The sequence below is a fragment of the Dryobates pubescens genome, chromosome 16, assembly GCF_014839835.1.
Source record: "Dryobates pubescens isolate bDryPub1 chromosome 16, bDryPub1.pri, whole genome shotgun sequence".
Classification (NCBI taxonomy): Eukaryota; Metazoa; Chordata; class Aves; order Piciformes; family Picidae; genus Dryobates; species Dryobates pubescens.
This window is the reverse complement of record NC_071627.1, coordinates 11,371,898-11,396,982: the sequence shown is the minus strand read 5'-3', so window position 1 is coordinate 11,396,982 and position 25,085 is coordinate 11,371,898. Positions and strand designations below refer to the sequence as shown.

Sequence of the window (25,085 nt, the reverse complement as noted above, 5' to 3'; positions counted from 1 at the left end):
TGAGTATAGATTGCACTATATGATTTACCAGCCATCAGTTGTTGAATTACTAAGAGACTTCATATTCAAAATGATCAAGACAAATCATCTATGTACACTTCACTTCCTCAGCAGTTTCCCATCATCGTGCCAATTTTTTTTCTTACAGGGCTCTTGCTCATACCTTAACTCATTTTGAATGAGAGCCTGCACAGTCACTGCCACCAGCAGTGAAGCAAGCAGCGAAAGAGCCCAACAGCAAAAGCTCGTGAATGTCTAACAGGTTAAAGAGAGCAACTCAGCCTCTGAATTCATTTGTTGTTGAAATTTCAGTAACTTTAGTAATACAACATAAAAGTGGTAATCTATTCTCTGCTTTTCAAAGTGCAGTGAATATCTGCTTGGCATAGATTTATTATTTTTTGCCAGTTCAGTTTAGGAGGTGCTCTTCAGACAGTACCTGCCTCAAATACAGAGGTCTATCACATACTCATTCTCCATTCAAGAACACAAAGTGTTCCTAAGGTCTGTAAAACCTTTAATAAAATTCTCCTTCCTGCTCAGAAATATGATCCTTATTGTCCTATACGCTGAACACTTTCCTTTAGGTCTCTCCAGATAATTTTTACTGACGTTAAAGAACATTAAATTTTCCCCCAAAATAATAAGTATTAATTTCATAATAAGGGCTTGAGCACTATCACTACGTGGCACAAACAAAGGCAGGCCAGATATCCAAGTTAGTTAAAGATTGCTCCAGAATAAATTGATGTAGCAGAACACTAATGTTTTCTGTCTAAGACCAGAGCTTGTGCTGCATTGACAGCAGCTCTTCTGGGGCTAGACCATTTTTACTGACATCATGTTGCAGTCCATGAGAGATACAGCCCTGGTGCCTGTGTCAAAATTCAGACATCTAGCTAACTAACATACATGGCATGCAGCAAAAATGCATTGTACATTGTTGCAGTGTAACAGCTTTCTGCAGGTCAGCAAATAAAGTCTTAGCTGCGTGTTCAGTCTTTCCTGTCCCACAGTAAACGATTTTTTCCAGACTTGCACTGCCCAAACATCTCTAAAATTGCAGTTCTGTGGACATCCTGTTCTTGGTAGTTATTTTTTCTTAATTTTGATTTTCTCCTCTGAGTTGATTTATCTGATTTCAGGCTTGAAGCAGATCCAAAACTAGGCTGTCAAGAAGACGCCAAGCTGTGATGTGGAGCAGCTACTAAGAGTTTTGCTGGTATTTGGTAAATTCAGTGTGAATCTAAATTCTTAATCAAAAACTACACTAAAATCTGAGGAAAACACACGCATGAACCTTGAAACACCAGATAAAGACTCAGCATCAAACTTCTTTTGGACATTGTGCTACTGCTTTCCCAGTATTTGCTTCTGGGCTCTTTCTTCCATTCTGTGTGCTTTTCTATTTTGAATCACAGCACTTGAACTACAGTTTATAATAACAGCTTGAGCTAAACCTTTTCCATTCCATGCTCACATGAAAACACAGCTGCAAGATACAATAAGCAAAGATAACCTTGAACAGGTACCTTTACAAAGAATAAACAGTTGCTAAATCATCCTATTCTTACTTGTTCCCACTAGAACCAAACATTCTCTTTTAAAACACTTTTTCTTTTCTGATATCAATATTTCTTCAATCTATCTTCAAATAATACTGGAGCACAACTCTAGTGCCCTCTTTCTTCCCCCAGGTTAGCAAGATGTTGAACATGCAGCCCTCAGCATTTTACTTTCTCTCACTCACAGACAATTTAATCTATTAAACTGTGGGTTTGGTTTGTGTTGTTTGTTTGTTTGTTTTCTAGAAAAGGCTTGCTCTTCCTCTGTGCTTTAGGTGTGAAGTTGCTGTGAAAAGCAAATGAAACAAAAAGTCTGGCAGTATCCATGCCAACAAACGCTGCAGATAGTGTCAAAACTCGACCCATGTTGTTTCTGTCTATTCTAGTGAGTGTTTCTTGGTGCAGTATTAGTTCCAATGGGAAATATTTCAAACTTCTCACAGAAAACAATCAGTAATTAATTCCAGAGAAAACAGCTTCACATTGACAGCTTGCAAAGAGAGCCTACATTCATTAAATAAATTATTCATGCTGAACAGAACAGTGTTTATAGAAAGAGTTGGGCTTAGAACAAATTGAAGATGTCTTTCTATTGATTGAGCCATTCAGCAAGGAAGAATTTTAACCTCTTATCCTTTCCTGTGTCCACATAAACTTCAGTAAGTCCAGTCTCTCCCATCAACAGCACTATATGCAGTCATATTCTAGGTCGTGGATATAAACTGATGTAGGTGGCTGAAACACAAAGGAAATAAACTATTTGTCTTTTAGAAACCTTTATATTTGTATAGCATACCTGCCTCTAGGAAGAACTGACAGGTTATGACCCACCACAAAGTGCTGACTTGCAGTGCTGTGCCAATTAAGCCATTATCTTCCAGCTCTGCCTCACAGGCGCAGAAAATCAATTTGGAAAGCAGAAGACCTGAACTTGTAGAATTCCATGTGCTGTCAGTAAGAAACTATTACCTTATGCACAATGATACCTAGAGATTTCAGTGAGAAAGGGTCAAGGAAAGAAACTACTTTTTTACCATTTTATTAATGAACAGTAGAAAATGCAGCTGTTGTTTATCCCACCCAGTATAATATCAGTTTGTACATGTGTAAATAAACTTTTGCATGTTTTCAACCTAACAGCCACTCTTCTGAAAAGAAATCAGACAAATGTTCTCACAGGGATGGACACCACCCTGACAAAGACCGAGGACATAGAGCAGTGTGGTGGGAGCAGCAGAGGGATCTGAGGATTGAAAATCCAAATACGACCACAGATTAAATTGTCAGTGGCTATTTTGTGCTGAGCCATCTGTTGCCATGACTACACTGCAGCCAATAGTGTAAAGATAGCTGGAGCATGTCTATACAAGCTGCACAAACCACTAACTTCTGTGCTCTCTGAAAAGAACAGGATCTGACTTATATTACATAGTATGCATTGCAGGTGGCCTCTTCATACAACTTTCTTTCTAGGAATAAGTTTTGTTAACAGGGAACACACAATGTCCTTTGACCTGTACAATCAGAGGCCAAATAAACTTCTGTTCCATACCCTGCTGGGCACATCCTGTAGTATTTTCCTCAAATGCTACTCCTGCATCTATATCACAAGTAACTCATCACAGCCCATGAATACATTGCTAATAGTCTCTATTAGCCATCTGTTATCAGTGCCTTTCTTCAGAGGAGACAGTGGTCTAAAACAGAATAGGTATGTATATATAATTAATCTCGGTTGTGAGGTGGTCTTATCACAGAATGAATTACAGATCTGTAGTTGAAGATTTGAAATGGTGCTCCACAGACTGCCTTCCATCTTCTAGAACCTTGGAAATGCGCTGAAAAAAAGAAAGAAAAGAAAAATAAGAGAGTGCCATATGTTAACCTGAGTGCTGTATTGGATGCAGTTAGAGGCATATTGATTTTACCAGCTTGGAGCCTTAAGCTGTGGCTAGAGAAAAAAAAAAGACATTCACCAAATCCTGGATATTTTGAAATAATTTCTCCACAAACCTGTATTGAAACCTGTCCACATGATTCCAACCATGCTGTGGAAGCATTTATACAAATGGATTTTCAGCTTTATTCAGTCCTTTTTCAGACTTGCAAAACCAGACATTTTATCCTCCTTATTTTATATGCTGTTAAGGTTTAAATGTGAGGGGAGGAGATCACACTGAAAACTTGTTACTGAAAAGAGCATGCGGTAAGTTGAATATAAGTGAATTTGAAAGGATTAATTAATATGATTATGAACAACCCTAAATGCAAATTTTCCTATATGTTGATCTATAGTCCCTGAAGGCATTATATATATTTTTTAAAAGACTGAAGAAACCAATGGATGAAAATGAAACCTATTCATAGGGGGAAAATAAAACCAAATAACCAAACAATAACCCCAAAAATCAACCTTTGCTTTGAAAGCTCAGCAGAGAGGTGACAAGTGAAATATGACAAGCGTCACAGAATGCTTATACAGCTGTACACATCAGTAGCTACCAGCCTCTGCATTAAACATCACCTTCCCACTACCTGAAGGAAGAGGGAAACTTTAAAACTTTTGGATGTTTGTGTCTGCACTGAAGATACCTTTTTTGCTTTCAAACACTACATTAAACTCAATAGTGTTAATGTTGAGAGATTTCCACAGAAGCTGGTGAATGGTTTCCTACCATAAAGGGTGATACCTGTTTGAAGCAATATTATCAACTCCGGTATAAGCTGATTTTACCTTTCAAATAACCATCTCTGATATCAGAAATTGACTCACACTGAGCATGTTTTGCCACAGATGCCTTGCTTACTTTGATGCTAGTACTACCTGCCCAATGTAAGTAATCAAACGAGAAATAATTCTTTCCTCTTTTTCTAATAAATGTTATATAAAGCAAATCAGAGAATCAGTTGGCCAAATGAGACCTCCTGTGGTACAGATGCAGAACTGCACAGCTGAGCCTGCCCGCTCAACAAACATACATCTGGACCCCAGGAAGCGTAGCCAGACACAAATCTTTGCTTCCTCACACAGATTCCTCTCCTCTCTCTGATGAGAGAAGAAAACAGAATTAAAATGTGACTTGTGATTTTATGGCACTTTCCTTGTTTCCTTGTAAGCACACAGAACTTACCATGGTTTTGAATAACTGGTTCACTTTCTTTTTTTTGAAGGGCTTTTTGTCACCATCTGAGGTGGAAGGGAACACTGGCTGACTCAGCCTATGTGACGCAATTGTCTCATCGGGTGCCACAGAGCTGACAGACAGAGTTACTCCTTAGAACAGAAAACATGGTGGTACAAAAAAGGAGAGTCAGTGTGCAAAGTAAAACACAATTCAAAAGAATGAACTACTGACATTATTAGAAAGAATGAAGACATTTAAAATCTAACTATATCTTTACAATATTAACCTAAGTAGAAGTTTCCCCATTCATAAATGGGGACACACCAAACTTCTCTGTATTGACACTGAATGGTGAAAGGAATGAATCAAACTAGTCAAAGAAACAGATATACAGTAAAAATACACAAAAAAGAAGTAGACCATGACAGTGTATTGTATTGTGCTAAGCAGCTGGAAAAACAGGGACAATGAGAGGGATAGTTGAAGTGCAGGGTAAGAAATGGGATGTGCTGTGGAAGAAGTGGAAGGTAGGGAGGACTGACAGAGGCCTAAAAGGAGCTCCACTTTGGGCATTGTGTTCTCCTTCTCTGGCTACAGTGGGTAGTTGTGTTCTCTTGTTTCCCCTTTCTCTTGTTGCAAAGGATGCTTTTGAGAGTCCTTTCTAGCATCAAAAGCAGAAGTGTAAACCATACTATGGGGCAACCTTTGGGGATAATCATCTGCCAAAGCAAAATACAGAGCATTCCTTCCTGTTTCAAACACTGCCCTTAGCTGTGAGGGCAGACTGCAGAAGCCTTTGCTTCTGCAAGTGAGACCCTGCAGAGCAAGGAAGATGACTAAATCTTGCCTCTTTCAAGGCAGGGGGAATGCCCACACTGGGAAGCAGAACTGTGAACTCCAGAAGCAAGACTCTGAGAATTGGCACGCTAGCATTAGGAAGCAGTGTTATCAGGTAGTAGTAGCAGTCCGGTCTCACACTTAAACAGTGATCTCTGTCTCAGAGGCACAGAGCTACCTGCTCCACTGTGAGCAAACCCTTTATTACAGTTTTCTTAACAGAAGCAAAGAACTGCCAATTTACTGTAAGCTGCTTACCTGGGATAGTTGGCATGGAACGACTGACAGAGCTCATCTGCTTGAGGACAGATGTTTTCTGAGGTGCCACTACATGTTCTGAGAGGTTGGTGTCACTCATGAACTCATATTTCCTTGACAGCTGTTTAATGAAAAAACCCCACAATGCCATTGATGAACAGAGATATGAGCAACAAAAACCTAAGCAAAATAATATGTGGTGAAAAGCATTAAAGAAAATAATAAAAAAATATCATCCATATCCCTACTTCTATATGGGATTGTTTGCTGAGCAAACAATAGAAGTAACTAGAAGCAGAAGAATTTGGTCCACATATCATATACACGAGCTAAAAACGTGTAATGATTTTGTAGATGATTTATACTTAAATATTTCTTATTCCACAGAAAAAAAAAATCATTACTTTAAAAAAAACTATTTGGAAGAGCTTCTGCCACTGGAAACTGTGGGATGGTATTTCTATCATATCTTTGGAATAATACCAAAGCTACCTCTGACTATGATCAGCAAAGTCACGGGAAGTTTTGAAAACGTTTGTCCCCGCTGCATTACCATAACCAGCCTGGCTGCTGTGAGGCTTGTCACTACTCTTCTGAAGCAAAACAAAATCCTCTAACTCAGTGTGTAATGAGAGTCCCACAGTTCGGAGCATGCATTCCCTAATTTAATCAGAAGACAAAGGTGTTGCCTGGCTTTGTATATTAATGCTTCTCAGAGCATGACTGTGCTTTATATTTCTCCTTTGTATGAGGACCTGTAGTGTAAGACAATCATAATCCTCCTTCCCAAAAGAATCTTAGCTTTCTACTCTGTGATGATTACTCAAATTTTTTTTGGTCCAATTGCTTATTCTCTCTCCAGTTCCAACAATTTGTTATTGTGTGGCATTTTAATTTAGATTAGGCTTGTGTATCAAGAGGACATCTTCCACCCTTTAAAAATTATTATTATTTCTTTTTATTCTAAAAGAAGAAAAACCTCTTGAGAATTAAACTACAAAGAAAAAAGAAAAAAAGAAGAGGCCATAATGTAAGTTATGTAAGTCATTGTAATGATCTAGCAGTGCAATAAAAGCACTTGGATGATCTGTGGAACAAGAGATGCCAGTACTTCCAAACTACAGCCTGGCACCATTTAAGGAACACTGTTTGCAATCTTGCAATTTCCTAGCAGCTGCATGTTCCATAACAAGGTACAAAACATACAGGGCTCATCACTTCTGAAATAGCCCTGCCTGCAAGGAGTTGCCATGAAATGTCAGCACAGTCAATTGCCTCTCCACAGGAAAGCTAACTTAACCCTCCCAATATAGTACTCCCATTTTAAGCTAACCAAGCTTCAGAAATTGCATCTTCAGGGCTACATTATCTGTCATCATAAGCAAGTAGAGATGTTCTGATGTTTCCACTGAGTTGTTTCCTTCTCAGCATCTTGCAGATTTCTTTCAGGTCAGGGCAGATCATCTCTGCAAAGGAATAATGTCCTCTTTTTAAAGGATTCTAAAATACTATTTGGAATCAGTAACATACACATTTCATATCTGAGATAGAAATATCAGGTGCTGTCTTCTCATCAGCAAACACCACACTGCTTCTTTTTGTTCTTTTTTTGGACCTTCTCATCTTTACTTCAGGGTGCGGATTAATTTGCAGAGTAGTCTCCTCTGGTTCTGCTTTTACTGGCTTCGGTAGCACTACTTCCAGATCAAAGCTGCAGGAGCAAAGAAAAAAGTACAAGTTGCTGAGTGATATTTTAAGAGCCACTGGTATTCTGATGTCATTTCCCCATGAAATATAAATGCAGGTCATCCTTTCCTTGGACTTTCTATGCAGCGTTGCAAAGGGCTGTTGCCCTGTGTTTCAGCTGGCAACTGTAGATAAAATAAGATGCCTTCAGGTGGAATGACGTCATCTTAAAAGATTGCAAAGAATGTAAAATATTAACAAGAGCACAAATCCCTCTTTAAAGATTTGTACATTAGCTTAAGAACTCCTAAACTAAACAGTCAGAGGTTATAGTACAAGTTTATGCAGGAGGATGGTGGTGCCAAAGAAAAAACACATTGTTGCCGGTGCTGAGAACAGCGGAACAGGGTATTAAAATATGTATCGTCCCTCTTTAAAAGCTTCCCTGTATTTCACCATACTGCACAACAAAACACATAACCAGTGATTTTTTCAAAAAGTAAAATGTCCCTCCTCTCTTCCTCTAATTTTTAGAGTTTAAAAATAGGCTATTTTTCATTTAAATATTTTTTTTTAAAGAGATTAAATTGGTGCTGGCTTTATTCCCTGCTCTGCTGACGTAATCAGCCAACTGAACATGGGGTTGAACTTATTTTACAGCATAAAAAGTGATAACTCAGGCTGTATGGTGAATTTGTTGACCTGTGCTTCCTTAAATCAAATTAGCATCATGAGAATTAAAAATAGGTGCATGATTCAGCTGCTTAAGTGTAGTTGTCTGGTTCCCTAGGAGGTGTCCTGCTTTGTTAGAGACATGGGGCTGGCAGGTATGACACAAATGATGTTTGTGTGGTACATCCTTCTTGAGTGGAAACTGAAGGGCAGGAAGAACAGCCCAGGGCATCTCATGATGTTTGGTACTACACATCTTTGTCAGACAACTGAAAAAAAGTTAAACAAGGAACTGGCATTCCACAATAGGCAAGAATAGGGGGGCAGCTTAAGGAGAGACATTTACAAGTTAGGGTCATGAGCCTTTAACATTTTGCTTTTCAAATGTGAACTACTCAAAGAAGGGAGAGCAGATGATTAAAAAAGAAAATAAATCTCAATCAAACACTGCTCAGCAAGATCAATTTTACATGTACCTTGTTTGGGAAGAAGTTCTGCATGCCCAAAGGAAAATTTATAAAGTGATCAAAATGATTTGTTGGAGGAAAAAGCTGATCAATACACCTATAACTGTTCTCCCAAAGTTCAAAATCTTTATGTTTCCCAGGGCTATGGTTACAAAATCACATTAGGTGAAGCATTTTGCTTTACTGCAAGCTTTACTAAAACCTTCTGCCTCCTTCCTTGTGAGTCTGTAAAGGTTGTGCTCTTCCTCTCTAATTTTTACAAGCAAGAAGATTCTAGTGAAGTTAAAAGCTGTATAAAGAGAAACTTTTCCTGAAAATGAAATTTCATTTATTCCAATGAGAGTTGAGTATATTTTATCTCTGAAGGTTAAAATACTCTAGATTTAAGCCTGGAGGAAGTGATTACTGCAGTTAAAACTAACTTTGACATAGTCTGAAGAGACTGCTAGTGATCGTCATCCTTGAATTACTTTATTAATCTTTTAGTTTCATCCCATACAACTGGTTAAAAATAGGAGTGAAGAAAATTAAGTATTGTATTCATAACCAACCTTTCTGAAGCAATTTTATTTGGAGTACTGCAGTCTGAATTCATGGAAGACAGTGAAATAACTGATAACTGACGATAGGATCTCAGCATTGATCTTGGCCGTCCTACTCTCTTGTCATCAAAATCTGGCTGCAGGATGGAAAAGAGAAACATATTCTATAAAACATCTTGGTGTGAACTTCATTTCATCCCTTTTCCCTAGGTCTTGAAGATAATACAGATGTTTTAACATCTGGTATGGAAGAACTTATTTGCTACCATTAATCACTGTGATTCTTTTTGATGTGTGGACACATCCTTACTCTGAAACCTCTCAAGTTCAATGATGCAGTGAATGGACAAATAAACTACACCTGACATAATTCACTGTAAGTCTGAAAAAGAAATGAAGAGAAATGGTGTCTGCTGATCTTATTTTGTACAGACGTGAGGCAAACCAATGAAGTATTTGCCTGAGCAAATTTGCCTTAGTTGTAACTAAATTAGAGACTAATCATGTTCTGTCTTCAATACAACAGGTTCTGCCATCTCTGTGTGTTACCATAGCCTTTTAAAATGATATGTTTGCAAATGATGGACAAAATTAACATGTCCCTAAGGGCCAGACAGGAAGAACGGGAAGATTCTCCAGGTCATCATAAGTCCATAGTGCACAAAGCCATATATGCTGCACCATTTTTCTCTGTAAAAGCTTGGAATTGTTATGTTCTGCAGAAAAAGGAGACTTCACTCCAAATCTTCTTGAAGAAGATTTAGCTATCATAAAGGAAATATTCAGCTTAATGTTGACAGTTATGTAAGCTTTTCAACCTGACACAAAGTCAAATGAAAGGATCTAACTTCTTTCCACATGCTTCCCTGTTACTCTTGATAATAAGGTAGGGACAATGACCAAATTGCTGGGCTAATTCTCTCGTCAGGAGTGACTTCTGGACTTTAAACCAGCCAGAATCTGCTGCCTCACTTTTGTTGTTGTTGTTTACTTTTAATAATAATAAAACTTAGCTCAGGCTAGCCCCAGAGACAGACAGTCCTGGAAAAATGTAGGGCCATGCATAATGTGCATTCTCTGCTCTTGCAGAATTTTAAATGGGTTGCTTTTTTTAAAGTGCTGACCTCTTAGAGTGCTGAAGGGTTCAGGCACTAGGTGAGATTGCTAATTGTGGATTTCACCCTCTTTATTATTGTGTAAGGATGGTGGCATGAGACTGAAACCAAGAAAAAGATACTGAGAAAACCATATAGAATTTTCATCATACAAGTATGTAGCACAGTACAACATCCAAAAATTTAGGCTAGAAATTTGCTGTGTTTTCTCCTGCAACAGAAGAAATAAATCCTCTCATATAAGCATCAATGCTGAAAGCAATGCTATTAAATAATTTCCAAAGCCACTGGTGTTTAATCACCAAAAGCAGCCAGCATTATTCTTGCTAGCCTGCACAAGCTCAGATAGGCCACTTTATTGAAGAATTGTCTGGAGAGTTTTTGCTTAGAAGTTATCCTTCAATTCCCAGATATTTCAGTTTGGTGTCAACCAATATTTATAGTATTATACACATGATAGGTTTTACTTCACAACACAGCTGGAAGCAGCTAGCACAGGGAGACATCAATTGCAGATCAAAGCTCTAAACCACTAAGAAAAATTATGAAGAGGAGAAACATGAGAATTTGCTTTTATTTCTATAATAGAGCAGAAAAGAATTGCAATTTTAATAGATATAATAAAATACTCCAAATCTTCCATAATGAGGAATATTTGATAGGTGAGAGAACTGAATGAACCTTTTTTACTATAAAACTCAGTTCTTACTACCTGCAGATCACAAGAAAACCCACAAGCCATAGAACTTTAGTATGTGGACTTGATGATCCTTGGGGTCTCTTCCAACCTTAGTTACTGTGATACTGTGATACTGTGATACTGTGTTTTTGTTTAAAAGGGCAAGGTGTGTATTAAGTAAAGAGAAAAGGCAGAAGAAGTTTAAAGGAGAGCAATACCAGTTCTCTGGCTCCATACTGTTTTTCCACTTTAACTTTTAAATGCTTGAAACACTCCTCCATGCGGTCATGGAAAGGACGAAGATTATCAGAAACTCTTCTTTCATGTATTTTAATTCCAGCTCCAAGGAAAGGTATCTTGAAGGGGGAAGGGGGGGCGGGGATAAGAAGAAAAGAACATTAGTACTAAACTGGGTGTGCAACCCTTCTAACTGCATTTAAAGTATCTGCTAATGCCAAAATTCTTCCTGTGAATAACAGACAAACTTGTCAGCTGATCTCAGCTTTTAGCAATACATACAAGACGGAAAGCGCTCCTGAAAATGAGATTGCTCAATAACTTCTGAAGAATTTGGGTGCCTCACAGTAACCATTTCCTATCTCCTATGATTTTTAGTGTTATGAGATCAAACACACCATGCTAGAGTTAAAAAAAATAAATCACAGATTACTGGTCCACCCTGTTAAGAAGGTGCTTGCCATAGTTTACAAGAAGGAAGGTAGGGATGAAAAAACATCCAGGTGGATTCCATGCTGGTGATTTCAAACTCTTCTCTTTCAGACAGAGGATTAAGTGACTGCTGGGGCTTAATCATGTGCCCTCTTTGACAATTACTATAGCAACTGTGTATGTGTTTTGTATGCCTGGTTACTGAAGGTGACTTCTTCTTTTCTCCTTGAATTTACTCTGCAGAGTTCCTCTGCACTTACCACATATCAAGAAAAATTCAGTAAGATAATGCTTCAATACAAAAACGAGCAACCCAACAGAGGCAGCTTGCACTAACCAGCCTGACTGCTCCACTGTACCCTTGTTCTCTTTTTCACTGCTCAGCTGATGGGCTGAGGTCATTGACAAGTATCCAGAGGGTTAAGATACCTGATTCTTCCTGCTTGAGTTGACAGGAAGTACATAAAAGTAGACTTGAAAACCTGGGAAAAGGGGAAGATTAGAAACCTACTCCCTTAAAGGCCTGTTAAAAAAGTTAAGGCAAAGGTCTGTCAGTTCATTAAATACCTCCCTTCACCTCTATAAATTATCATTTTTCTTTGTCAGAAGGAACAGCTTGCTTACCAAATAAAAGAAGCACATGGGATACTAATACTATACTTCTAACCCCTTTCCCCACCATGCTTTCCTTTGCTGTTATATTGTTACTATCATCTTTGCTGTTATATTGTTACTATCATCTTTGCTGTTATATTGTTACTATCATCTTTGCTGTTATATTGTTACTATCATCTTTGCTGTTATATTAATTTAATGATACCTAGTTTAAAGAAAACAAAACCCATCTTATCTGCAATGATAATGGACAGCACACTTTGACAAGCTGTTTAACTAAGAACATGTTGTCCACAAAGAAGAACTTTGTAGTGCTTCTCTTTAAAACATAAAGACATCTCATTACTCTTCAGTCTTCAATGATGATGATTTATGAGATCTGTGTGACATGCTTTTAGCTACCCTTCTGCCAGTAACCTTCTCTAAATGTTTTACTATTGACTCTTAGATATTTTGTCTTCATGTTTGGGGATTTTTTTGGTAAAATCCACTTAGATTCCATGCTTCCTTTTTGCTTTCTGACCCTATAAATATTGTTAATATTGTATACATCTGTCCCCTCTTTGACCTGATCATATTTTATGGAAGTTCAATTTCAAAATAATTTTTAAAAACAAGGTATTATAGCCCATCTATTACAGACAGCTCTGTCTATCCTCTTTAGAGGGATTTGCAGGGATAGATATAAATTGCCACTTTACTTCCTAATACCAGATGGTATTACAGTCAGTTTATACCACAACACCCACTGAGTACTTCTGATGGTGAGAAACAAACCATATACAGAGCCTGAGGTGGGCAACAACACAGGAGAAAGCTGTAAAAGTTGGTGACAAACTAATAAGCAAACAGATGAATCAAAATGAAACAAGAAGAAACTTCAAAAACATGAAGAAAATAGTACAAAAAAACCCCATTAAAATTATTTGGAAATTTAATTTCAAGACTGAGAGAAGAATAAATGCTTCATTCTTGCTGGTTTTCATCTAACAGAGAATGAATCATAGAATCATCAAACAGTTTGGGCTGGGAGGAACTTTTAAAGGTCATCTAGTCCAATCCCACCCTGCAGTGAACAGGTTGTTCAGAGTCCTCTCCAATCTGACCTGGAATGCTTCCAGTGATGAGGCCATCTACCATCTCTCTGGGAAGTGTGGTCCAGTGTTTCATCACCCTTAGCATAAAAAATGTCTTCTTTATAGCTAGGCTGAATCTCCCCTTTTATTTTAAAACTATCACCTCCTGTCTTGCTGCAACAGGCCCTGCTAAAAAATGTGTCCTCTGTTCTCACAAGCCCCCATTTAAGTACTGAAAGGCCCAAAGTCACTCCAGAATTCATCACAGAACTAGGCAGAAAGTTTGCAAGAGGGATCATCTCATTCTTCCACCACTCCATGCTTTGGGGAAATATTTAAACATAAACACCAAAAAACCTCTCCATGAAAATGACACAGTCATCCAAAGGTTTCCTCCTGCAAGAAAGGAATGGGAAAAAAGGAATAGCTGATGAAGCCATCAGTAAGAAGTTACCTGCCAAGCAATTAGATCTTTGAGTCTATTCAGCTTTTCCTGATCCTCTGGATGGTCTCTGATATATTCTTCTGTGAAGAAAGCCTTAAGGGGGGGAAAAAAAAAATCAGCCTGCCATTTCAACAGGTAAAGACATCTGTCATCACTCCTTTGACTCCCACTGGTGACCATAATACCTGTCATCAAATAACAGATACATACAAACGCTCCTTACCCAGATCCTGCCAGTGATAGTTCCTTAATACAGTAGTTGAGAACTGAGGAGCTCTCTTTCTTCTTCAAAAATATTCAGTCTTTATCCAACACTTTTGGGTTTGAGACCCATACTGTGAAATCCAATTATCATTTGTTTTATTAAGATGTGCTTATTTGGAGGCAAAATTTGGAGTACCAGGGTTTACACTGAGAAATGATCTCATCATTCAAGTACCCTACTTATTGTCACCAGCCAGTGTTACACAATACAGTCACTGAAGTCATCACACATAAGCAGAGTCAGATAGCACACACATAGACCTGCCTTTTGGTGCCCAAAGATTCTCTCTCTCAGGTACAAAAGAAGAATGCAGTTATCCATCCATAACTGCCAAATATCTAAAAAATTGATACTCTAGGACTACCACAGTATAAAGCATACTGCTCCACAATATGCCCCTCCTATCACATATTTTGTTCATATGTATACATATGTGATGCCTTTTCAGCAGTATCCAAGCCTGTCTTACATTCTGAGCCTACTGAGCATGATGCATGCTTTTCAACATGAACTGGCAGGCCGAAATAAGAGTCCTACAGCTGTGGAGTAACCCCACATGCATTTTCATCCAAAATCTTAATAATCAATAACAGAATTTAGATGAACTTTTAACATTCCTCCCTGCCTTCACAAGATGGTCCTAGGGAAAAAATTTCTGCAGTTCAGTTCCTCAAGACATTTCATTTTCCCTGTATTCCCAGAAGAGTTTTTATTTGTATTCCCATTTTTTAACAACAAAGCCTGATATGCAGAATGCCTGCAGTCACTGAGAAAACCTGATGACAGTTTAATTGATCAGCCACATCTAAATAGTCCAGTCCTCCTGTAGGATAAACTTAATTCATTTACTGCAGACGAAATCTCTTGCTGTGTGAGAGCCTATTTCATTACAAAAGGATTATCTCCTCCCACAAGTATACAAAACCCCTCATAATTGCAATTAATATTGAGCTTCAGTTACCGTAGCTTGCTAGTTTCTGCTTTCAAAGACAGATGTGACCAGGATACGATGATCTCTTAACTGGTGAAGTCACAACTTTCATATTCCCAACCCCACATTCCACTGTCACGTCAGAAGACACAAGATGATCATGAGTATGCACTTTGCATTGACTCGGAAGCTCTTACCGTCTCATATTTGGCAAAGCCACCCATAACAGCTGGATCAACAATTCCATTCAGAAGCATAGAAAGTGGATTAATAGGAAGGTTCTCATCACTCTGGTATTGGTTAATCATCATCAAGATTTTTTCATTCGTTGTGGACATAGTCTCAATAGCATTCTCTAAAGGACTAATTGTAGTCTGTAGGGAAAAAAATAAGACTTCCAAGGTTGATAAAGAGATAAAAAGGTATTTTGAGTTTAATAGAACTTCACATATATGAATAACATTCTTACAGCTCAGCAAAACCAACACAGGTTTGTTCAGTTCTCTTAGCACTTGGTCCTGAAACTATAAATCAGATGCAAGATATATTTATACCGGCACTAGAAAGAAAAAGCATAAGTAATAACAGTTTTGTATCTATAAAAGTAAATAATAGCCTTGTGTCACAAATCTGTATATCATTTTGTACCTGAAGATTCATATAGATACATGTTTTATGGGTTCTTAGCCTGTTAATACACACCTGTGACATGGAGACAACCTCAAACCATCGTAAAATTCCAGGAAGCTTGTATGCTGTTATAAATGATGTCCTCTCAATCCACATAGACTAGTGAAAAAAAAACAGCAGAAAGAAAATGATACTTCAGGATTGAAACCTTGATCTTTTCTCTCTTCTGAAATGTCAGTGTCAGAAGACTGTAAATGGAAAATATATGTATTTTTTTTGCACAAAAGATACGGCAAAATAAACCCAGCACAGCAATTTGCACACATCAGTTTTCTGATTTCAGATTAGGCCATCTTCAGGAACTAAGCCTGCACAAAGCAGAGGAAAAAGAAAATTACCCTTTAATCTTTTAGCATCTATTCCTACTTTTGCCATTACAGATTGAATGACTGTGTCCAGTTCTGGGCCCCTCTGTTCAAAAAGGACCTGAGAGAACTGCTTGAAAGAGTCCAGTGCAAAGCCACAAAGATGATGAAGCCAGTGGAACATCTCCTTTCTGAGGAAAAGCTGAAGGAGCTGGGTCTCTAGCCTGGAGAAGAGGAGACTCAAGGGTGACCTCATTCATGTTTATGAAGATGTGAAGGGCAGTGACAGGAGGACAGAATGAGGCTCTGCTCAGTGATGTCCAATGATTGGACAAGGGGCAAGGGGTACAAGCTGGAGCAGAGGAGGTTCAGCTTGAGCATAAGGAAAAACTTTTTCACTGTTATGGTGCCAGAGCCCTGGAACAGGCTGCCAAGAGAAGTTGTGGAGTCTCCTTCTCTGGAGACACTCAAACCCCATCTGGATGTGTTCCTATGTGACCAGCTGTTGTGATTTTAAAATGCCACTGGTTCATTTACCCTATGCTCCTTATTTTACCACTGTCAGCATCTAAACTGCTAGTACTGAGAAGCATAACAAATGAGTGCAAAGAACAACTACCCCAATTTTTATTTGAAGAATGCACACTATCTCTTGTCAGCAGCAATGAAAATACAGCAACTTAATTTTTGTAAAACCATTTCAAGACATATTCGTAAATGGTTCTGGAACCCTCCAGTCTGCGAAGGAATTCAACATGAATCATGAGTCTTGATAATACAGAGCAAAGCTGGAATGTCAGGGTTGAGTTTACATTCAAAGCTTTTAATGTAACAGCAGACAAGTGCCCTACATGGAACTGTTGGCATTGCTGATCAGCACACACACAACTGAAACTGTACATCTTGGAAATAACAGGCTTTTCCCAGCAGCAGCCCAAGAGCAGAGCTTTAGCCATAAGGGTTGGATGGGGTGGTTTCATGGAAGACTATAAAATACCAGCTCCCACTAAAACTAAAATATAGATATTTAACACATTTTTATGCATGGCTCTGAAAAATAATGTATAGTGTTTCAGATTTCCTACAATATTTGAACAATGAAGACTGTTCTTCAGCACTGCAACATTATGCATGGGAATGAAAATGGCAGAGGAAGTACTTTAGTCTGTCAAGATTTCACACACCTCTCTCTGCCAAGCAGGCAGCTCACCAAACTGTTGTAAACTACAAGAGGCAAACCAGTTGGCATTTATTTACATGACATCTTGTTTCATAATGAAAAACTATACCAGAAAATGTTGCTGTTTAAAACAAATGTGTTGGACATATTTAACTACATAATGTTTGCCTGCAGTTGAAACAGTGATGTATCACTGAGTAAGTACATAGGAGTGGGGCTGAAACAGAAACCTTGTGCTCAGCTTTTTGTTCTGTAATGAGTAATCTGAGATTAAGAAAGGAGCTAGATCAAAAGTCAGTCACATCTACCAGAACTCCATCCATCACCTTGTCTATCATTTACTTACAGCAAATTCATTCTCAGGGTCAACGGAGCCTTTTCTGACTGGTCTTGAATAGTGGAACCGCTGCACATTGTTGGACTTATAAAAACTGCAATGTTAAAAAATTGCAGAATTCAGAAAATTATGGATCTTGTTATCATAGTGGAATATTTCATTTTGAGCCAAGCTGAGATTTAATTAAAAGCAAATTTACTGATCAGGAAAAAAAAAAAAAATCACTTTGCTGAAAACTCAGGAGAGAACTACTTTTCAATAAATGAGGGGCAACATACTTTTACAGGTATTAAACTTTGGCTTGTGACTGAGTGGTATTTCCAGGTATAAAAATTCCAGAATGTTAAAACCTACAGAAGAAAGTCTAGAAAATTTTTTTACAGTGTTGTATTCTTGCTGTGGCATGCACACTGCCTGTGTGCTTTAGAGTGGCATATAAAGGAGCACATTTTGTTAAAAAATAACTGAGCAGAGCAGACACAATCCCCTGGACCTCAATACCTGCATTTTTGAAACCACAGCGTGTGTCAAGTTGGTTTAATCGTGTCCAACAATTCTACTCACAATACTGATCAGCAGTTATGTAATACATTGGAAGCCACTAATCATTATTGTGTGGTAAGAAAATGTATATGAACACTTGTACAGGGGGACACTAAGGTAAAGAAATCCACTGCAAATTCATGTTATGTTCTATTCTGTTTAGCCAGAATCATTCTCCACCCACCTGAGCACAGGTTTCCCCTAAGTTCATAACCCCTCTGCTTTCACCACTGGCTAATTGATAACAACAGGGATTGCATGGTTGCAGCTAATTATTTTGCTATCCACAGGAAAAAAAAGTATCTCTTTTTTGCTTTTAGGTTTTGTTTTCAAGATTAATTATATTTAAAGACATGTTAAGTAAAAGCTAATTTTACAGGGAAAAATAATATCTCAGAAATATAGTCACAAGCCATGTTTTGGTAGACTAGAGAGACAAATGCTGTGATTCCAAACAGCTGAGCTAAGCAAACTCCTGCTGTGTTAATTCATAGGAACCTATAATTTCCAATACAAATTATTAAGATTACCTAGAAAGAAAAGAAAGTGGAAAAGACTGCTACAAGGAGTCATATCACTTTATGCAGGCAAAATCTTGACCATAATACCAATGGAAACAATTTTGCCACCATGTGTTTTGCGCTTGGCAAGATAAGTTATAACAAGATTATGTTGTACAAGAGCCTTAAACTGCACCATTCTTGTACTGCCTGTCACCTGTAAGACCACTATACTCAGCACTTGTTTAAGAAGTTGTGTTGACAATTCAGGAAATTTGGCCCAAAGCATGGATTTCACCTCCCCACCACTTCTGAAGACGTAAATAGGTAGCAGATGCTCTTTCACGACATTCCAGGGAATACCTAAGTTAATGAACTAAGACAACTAAAGCTCTAAGACTCATTGGTAAATGGATGAATTCACAGAATAATGGCTGTCAGTTTAGGAAAGTGGACTGACTTACACTGCATTATCTATTACAGCAATTGACTTACTTGATAATTTGATCAGGTACTGCTTTATTTTTGAATCTTGGTTGCTCCTCCAGGACTGGTTGCACTGTAAAACACTGAATATCTGAAATTGTGCAAGTTAAGGGCACAGTACTAACTATTGGCACAGAATACAGTAGGCTCAGGGTGGAGGGAGAGGGAGAGCAATAAAGCAAATGAAAAGCAAAGCCAACTTACATAAATAATGTCAACAACATCTGATGTTAAGGGTTTCACTCTTCAGCTTTAGGCATGCTGTTTAGCATTTCATCTTTTAAATCTATAACTGGGCAGCCCTTTTTCTATGGAAATGGTACTGAATACTCTCTACTTGTAAGCAAATATATCATGTTCTTATGTATTTCAGTATATTTGAAACTCACACCCACTGGTTAGCTTTTACTTAAGTGCCTAAGTAGTGCATTTCTCATAGTTGCAAACAGACTTGAGCAAATTCGACTTTAAGAAAGTACATGATCTCAAACAAACAAACAAACAAAAAACCCCAACACCACACCCATAGAATTGACAAGGTTGGAAAAGGCTTTCAACAAGGTTTCCTTAACCTGCCTCCATTCTGTAATCTTTCACATATTCAAGGATACATTGACCAGGAGAGTTTTTCACATCCTCCCCAGGTGCTGAGGTGGTGTTCATCTTTTCTGCACTGGGAAACTGACTCATCAGCTGGGCCTGGAAGTCCTCTCTCCTCTCATATTCCTTCCCACGATAGATGAATACTTTGTTCTGCAAGGAATAAACAGCTGATTTTTTGGGCTGTGCAAAACTGAGGCAGAAGTTATAGATGCATGTTTATTAGTACAAAGGCACACTTGAGTCTCCAGATTTTGGAATGAGTGTTATTGCTTTCTAAATATCAATTAATTATAAACCAAGACACCCCTCTGACCAAGTTCTGGATTCTCTAGAGGTGGTGCTTTATGCTATTAGACAGAATGAAGATAAACTGGCATCACAGAATGCCAGCGTGGTGGGGGTCAGAAGGGATCTCTCTGGAGATCATCTGATCCAAACCCTTTGCTAAAGCAGGAGCACCCAGAGCAGGTTGCCCAGGATCATGCCCAGACAGGTTTTGAAAGTCTTCAGAGAAGGAGAACCCACAACCTCTCTGGGCAGCCTCTTCCAGAAACTTGTGCTAAGTAAAGTATGCTCGTATTTTTAGAACCATATAAAAATAGATTTTAAAAGTAATAATTTAAACAGATTTACCCTTAAAAATGGGGGGAATCCTTGGCCATAATACCCAACAGCAAAATAGTCTGGTTTAGGTCTCAGAATCTTCATAATGTTTTCATAAAACTTTGCTTGTTGAATCTGAAAGCAAAACCAACAGCAATCCATTTTGATTTAGGCAGTTTTTTAACCTCTCCTCTACGGTAGTATTACACTACCTACTACAGCTATCAATGGGCATGCAAGATCTATCACTTATCAGTTGGTAAGCTAGAGCAATAATCAGCATGCACCTGACACTCTTGTGGTACATTAAATACCATTCGTATTTCTGGGAAAATAGAATACATAGTTAATTTTGTATGGCTTCAATTAGTTGAACCTCAGAATCAGGCGTACTCCTAGTTTACTAGAGTGAAAAGAAAAAGGTCATAGTTGGCACTTTCAACACTTAATTGATAACATTTCTGAAACAATACATTTGAAAAAACTTCCTGCCTCAAATGTTTCCTGAGGCATGGATCAGCTCCAGCTTTTGCCCTAGCACTACACTAAGGACACGCAACCACATAAAGGGCTTGGAACAATGTCTTCCATAAAACACTAAGAGTCATTTAGGTTTACTGTTTTTTCCTGTGTTGAATTGGCAAAAATACTGTCTTTATCATTTTGTTTATGGTAAGTGCAGAACTGATTGGGAGGAAAAGCAGCTTTAGCTATCCAGCACCATGGTTTGATTCCCATAGTTTCTCATTTTTTGGATCCCCATGTGGGAGATTCAGAAATATCTATTGAATGAGTCCTAAACATTTGTTAAAGATCATACACAAGTGAAATTTTGGCAGCTGGGGGGAAATGAAGTTATATGTGGGAGTGAGTTCTTTTTAGATTAATTCAATTGCAATAAGAACAATTGAATATTTAAACTTCCTTTAATATCCTACTTCTAGCCTTTGGACCTAGTTCTAACTCTTTGTGATGCATTACTTCCCCCATCCCTGATTAGGACAGAATTCTTTAGGCTTGTCAAGATTCAAGTTCCTAAGTTTTAAAGAAAGCAAAAAGAAAAAAAAAAATAGCAAGGGGAAAACATGCATCCAGGTTATTTTTCTACCTTAAAGCAGCACAACAGCCACAAAAATATGTAATATTTCTTTTATATACAGCCTCTCATGTTTATCTCATCCACAGAAGTTTCCAAATAAACAAATGTGCATGCAACATTAACACACAGTTCTGTATGAATTTCTGCTTTACCCCTGGAATGTTACAATACAAAATAGTGACCAATGAATTACAAATCAGTTGTATTGAACAAGCTTATCAGAAGCTCAATCACCTGATAGCTCAGAAGTAGTCATTTCTGTGACTGAAATAATTTGAAGATCTGTATATAATCTTACCAGGTTTTGACTTAGGAGTTCATAGTCAAAAACTTCTTTTTCATATTGCTCTGCAAGCTCTTTGCATAAAGCTATGGCTTCTTCCCACATCTGCAATGCAAGCACATCTTTAAAAAGTAAATCCAGTACCAACAAGTATTTAAGGCATCGCTGTTTAACTACAGCTTTATTGATTATGCTATCTTTAAACTGCACTCATTTATTAACTACACATTTAGAAAGGAAAACTCAAGGCAATCATAAACTGTAGGAAAGCAGATTCATGTGAAAAAATAAAAGTGGTTTATGGTTCATTATAGGAAGGAATATGTAAACTTATTTTATTCTTACAATAAGATAATAAAAAAAAAATCACCTAAGTTTTCAGATACATTAAAATAGAACAGCAAATCCCTAAGGTGCATAGCATCCAGAATGTACTCCATCACAGGAGCAGAGTATAAGGGGACTCACACCTGGCTCTCTAAAACAAACACATTTATTTTTACAAGAAATTCTGAAGCTTGTATAATCCTAGAGATTATACAAGTCCTAGTCAACCTAAAAATTATATTGCTTTGACTTAAATTGCCACTTGCCCAGAGTAGCAGCTTGTTTCAGTCCACACAGTTTGGTAGCTACCACTAAAAATTACCGTGAGGAATTACAGAGCTGCATTGGGAAGACTAGGACAATTTTTCTCATTTGCTCTAGGCATTTAATGTGTTCAGCACAAAACTGGTCTTAAAGCAGGCAGAAATGCCTTTTCATATTCTGCCTGATTTCTTATCTATTCAGAATAAACAGACAAAAGGGGTTATCTGAGCATGAGTCTCTGATGTAAAGACACTGCTGGTCACATGCATTATGGCCACTTTTTACACAGTACTGTGTACTCCTAGGCTAGGTAGTTCTGAACCTGAGAGCTGTATTTAACTGCCTGCAAACCTCCTCTGATACATCTGAGGAGAAGCTGAATGCTAAGGATATCAGAAATCATGAGGATTTGATAATTCTGATACAGTGGGTAGGGGGACTGCTACATTGCAGTTATCGTAGACGCCAACAAAACATCTTGAGAGGTTCCAAATTTGCCTGCGCTGCACTGCATTTGCCTGCACTGCACTGGAGCACCAAAAGCTTTCTCACTTCTGAATTACAAGAAGGACTTCAATGCAGGAGTTAAACCTTTATTTTGCAACAAGCAGTAATGAATTGCCCTCTTGTTTCATACCTTTGGCTATAGCTGGACATGACATAATGACTGAAGGGCCTTATTGTGTCATAAGATCCATTATCTAGCACCGCAGAAGTTTTCCCTACTTTCGAGTTTTTGCTTTATTTCCAAAAATCTCAGCTCAGCTGTCAGTGTATTGTCAGGCAATTTCATTACCAGATATTTTCCTAAAAGCTGAGCTAAACCCAGGCATGGAAGATTATCCTAGTACTTTTTAAGTTTGATGTTAAATTCTCAAGCTTCTGAAGCAAGTATGTCCATTTAGAAAATGGCAACAGTCTGAATTCTTTTCCCAGGAAAGCAAGTACATACAACGTATTTTATTATTTTAATACTGCTTGAGACTCTTGTGACCAGTATAAACATCAACCCTCTTTCTTTGTGAATGTGGTTATTGAAAGATTATCTTCCTATAGAACAGATATACTCTGTGAATAAGCCTTTCAGGACACAATTTTTACTTGACCCACATTTTCAAAGAGGATTCCCTACACAAACCTTTTGCATAAAGAGTATTCATTAAATACCACTATACAAAGTAATGCAGTAAAAAAGATTGGAGAGGAGAACTCTACAAACCTACCTTGCCTTTGTCAAAGTATTCTATGATCTTCTCATACAAATTCTCTTTCAAGTGACGATAGGTCTGTGAACACTGGAACTCTGTTGACATGACTTGGGGTGTACACTGCTCATCTGACCACTGAGAATAAAAACATATTAAAAACCATATGATTCTGGAGTTCAACATTTCATATATCCTTCTCATTCAAGGCCTAGCCCTCCAGGCTCTTCTGAGTTGGATGTTAGGAAAAAGTTCTATACAGAGAGAGTGATTGCCCATTGGAATGGGCTGCCAGGGGAGGTGGTGGAGTCGCCGTCATTGGAGGTTTTCAGGAGGAGACTTGATGGGGTGCTTGGTGCCATGGGTTAGTTGTTTAGGTGGGTTGGATTGGTTGATGGGTTGGACGCGATGATCTTGAAGGTCTCTTCCAACCTGGTTTATTCTATGTATTTTATGTAAGTGGTTTGTGGGGGTAGGAGGCTGGGGTTTTTTTGTTTGTTTGGGTGGGTGGGTTTTTCTGTTGCTTGCTTGTTCCTTCCAACCACCCTCAGTCTTTGTTTCACCCTTCCACAAAGAAACTGGAAAAGGCAGTATTTACTACCTCTTCAAACAAGTGCTGCACTTCATGTGATAACCAGGACTCAGTACAACACTTTAAAATGCTGTGTAACTTCCTGCCCAAAAAATGTGGCTGAAAAGCTATGTGAGAAAACTATTTATTTTTATCTCAGTGAGGTCATCTTGACTGATTTGTGTGATTTTTGCATTAAAATATTTCTTTGTAATATTAGCTTTGTCTGTACCAATCCATACAACATATCTCAAAGCAAAGCAGCATGGCAAAAAAAGAGAATTTAAAAATTACATAGTTCTGCACTAAAACATATTCCATTTAAAAAAATCTTACATTTTTGTTGAGGGACATTTAAATTTTGACTTTCCCCCTGAAATGGAGGTGCGTCTTACTGACTATTTGTATTGATGACATCAGTTACAATGAGAATATTAGTTGCAGCAAAAATTGATCACTAGCTACAAAAGGAAGCAAGCATAATTTATCAGATTGATCCATATGAAGTGAAAAGTCAGATGTGCCTCTGTGACAGTTGGAAAAAAATAGGATTCAATTCATCATTTTTATATTTGGGATAGTAGGAAATTTGCAAAATAAAAACCATACTAAAGTTAAATGGCTTCAGAATTTGCACACAATGTTCTCACTGTAAAGTACTACTATTTTTGCTACAATAATAAGTTTTGCCAAGATGTGGCTTTCAATCACCTATTGAAAATACAATTTCAACAATTAATGTTATTTCTGCACGGCCTACTGCAATGTTTTTAACCAGAAACCTGAATGCCCCCATGGGAAATAATTAATAAACAGTAAATCAGAGATTAAGGAAATCATGTTTAATTTAGGAATTTTTAAAAATGCAGAAGTTTATTTATAGATGGAGTTCAGAAAATCTAACCTTCAAGAGCCATGTGTGGAGCAGGAGGGTATATGCTGCCTCTGTGTAATTCTCACAATCTAAATGAAGATCTCGCAATTTATACAAATACCTGTTAGAGGAGAGATCAAGAATTAGAGTAGATATTGACAGGACTGCAATATTAAGTGACAAAAAAAAGACCTAGTAACACTCTGTAATGGGAACTTCATAGACATCACACAGATACTGCCCAAAGTGTCTTTAAAGACACGCTGAG

General features: G+C 37.9%; 1 protein-coding gene across 1 annotated transcript in view; it reads right to left on the bottom strand.

The window, feature by feature from the left end:
• Positions 1–2,604: 2,604 nt before the first annotated feature.
• Positions 2,605–25,085, bottom strand: part of DOCK2 (dedicator of cytokinesis 2) — a 170,075-nt gene continuing 147,594 nt past the window's right edge. Inside the window, exons 37-52 of the mRNA XM_009899183.2 lie at positions 24,848–24,938; positions 23,391–23,510; positions 21,592–21,681; positions 20,225–20,329; positions 19,600–19,741; positions 18,998–19,079; positions 17,469–17,553; positions 15,650–15,736; positions 15,145–15,321; positions 13,761–13,844; positions 11,165–11,302; positions 9,162–9,289; positions 7,316–7,496; positions 5,786–5,906; positions 4,697–4,839; positions 2,605–3,403 (exon numbers count right to left, since the gene is read on the bottom strand). Of these exons, the coding sequence (XP_009897485.2) occupies positions 3,329–3,403; positions 4,697–4,839; positions 5,786–5,906; positions 7,316–7,496; positions 9,162–9,289; positions 11,165–11,302; positions 13,761–13,844; positions 15,145–15,321; positions 15,650–15,736; positions 17,469–17,553; positions 18,998–19,079; positions 19,600–19,741; positions 20,225–20,329; positions 21,592–21,681; positions 23,391–23,510; positions 24,848–24,938 (1,849 nt within the window). The 3' untranslated portion in view covers positions 2,605–3,328. The remainder of the gene's footprint in view (positions 3,404–4,696; positions 4,840–5,785; positions 5,907–7,315; positions 7,497–9,161; positions 9,290–11,164; positions 11,303–13,760; positions 13,845–15,144; positions 15,322–15,649; positions 15,737–17,468; positions 17,554–18,997; positions 19,080–19,599; positions 19,742–20,224; positions 20,330–21,591; positions 21,682–23,390; positions 23,511–24,847; positions 24,939–25,085) is intronic.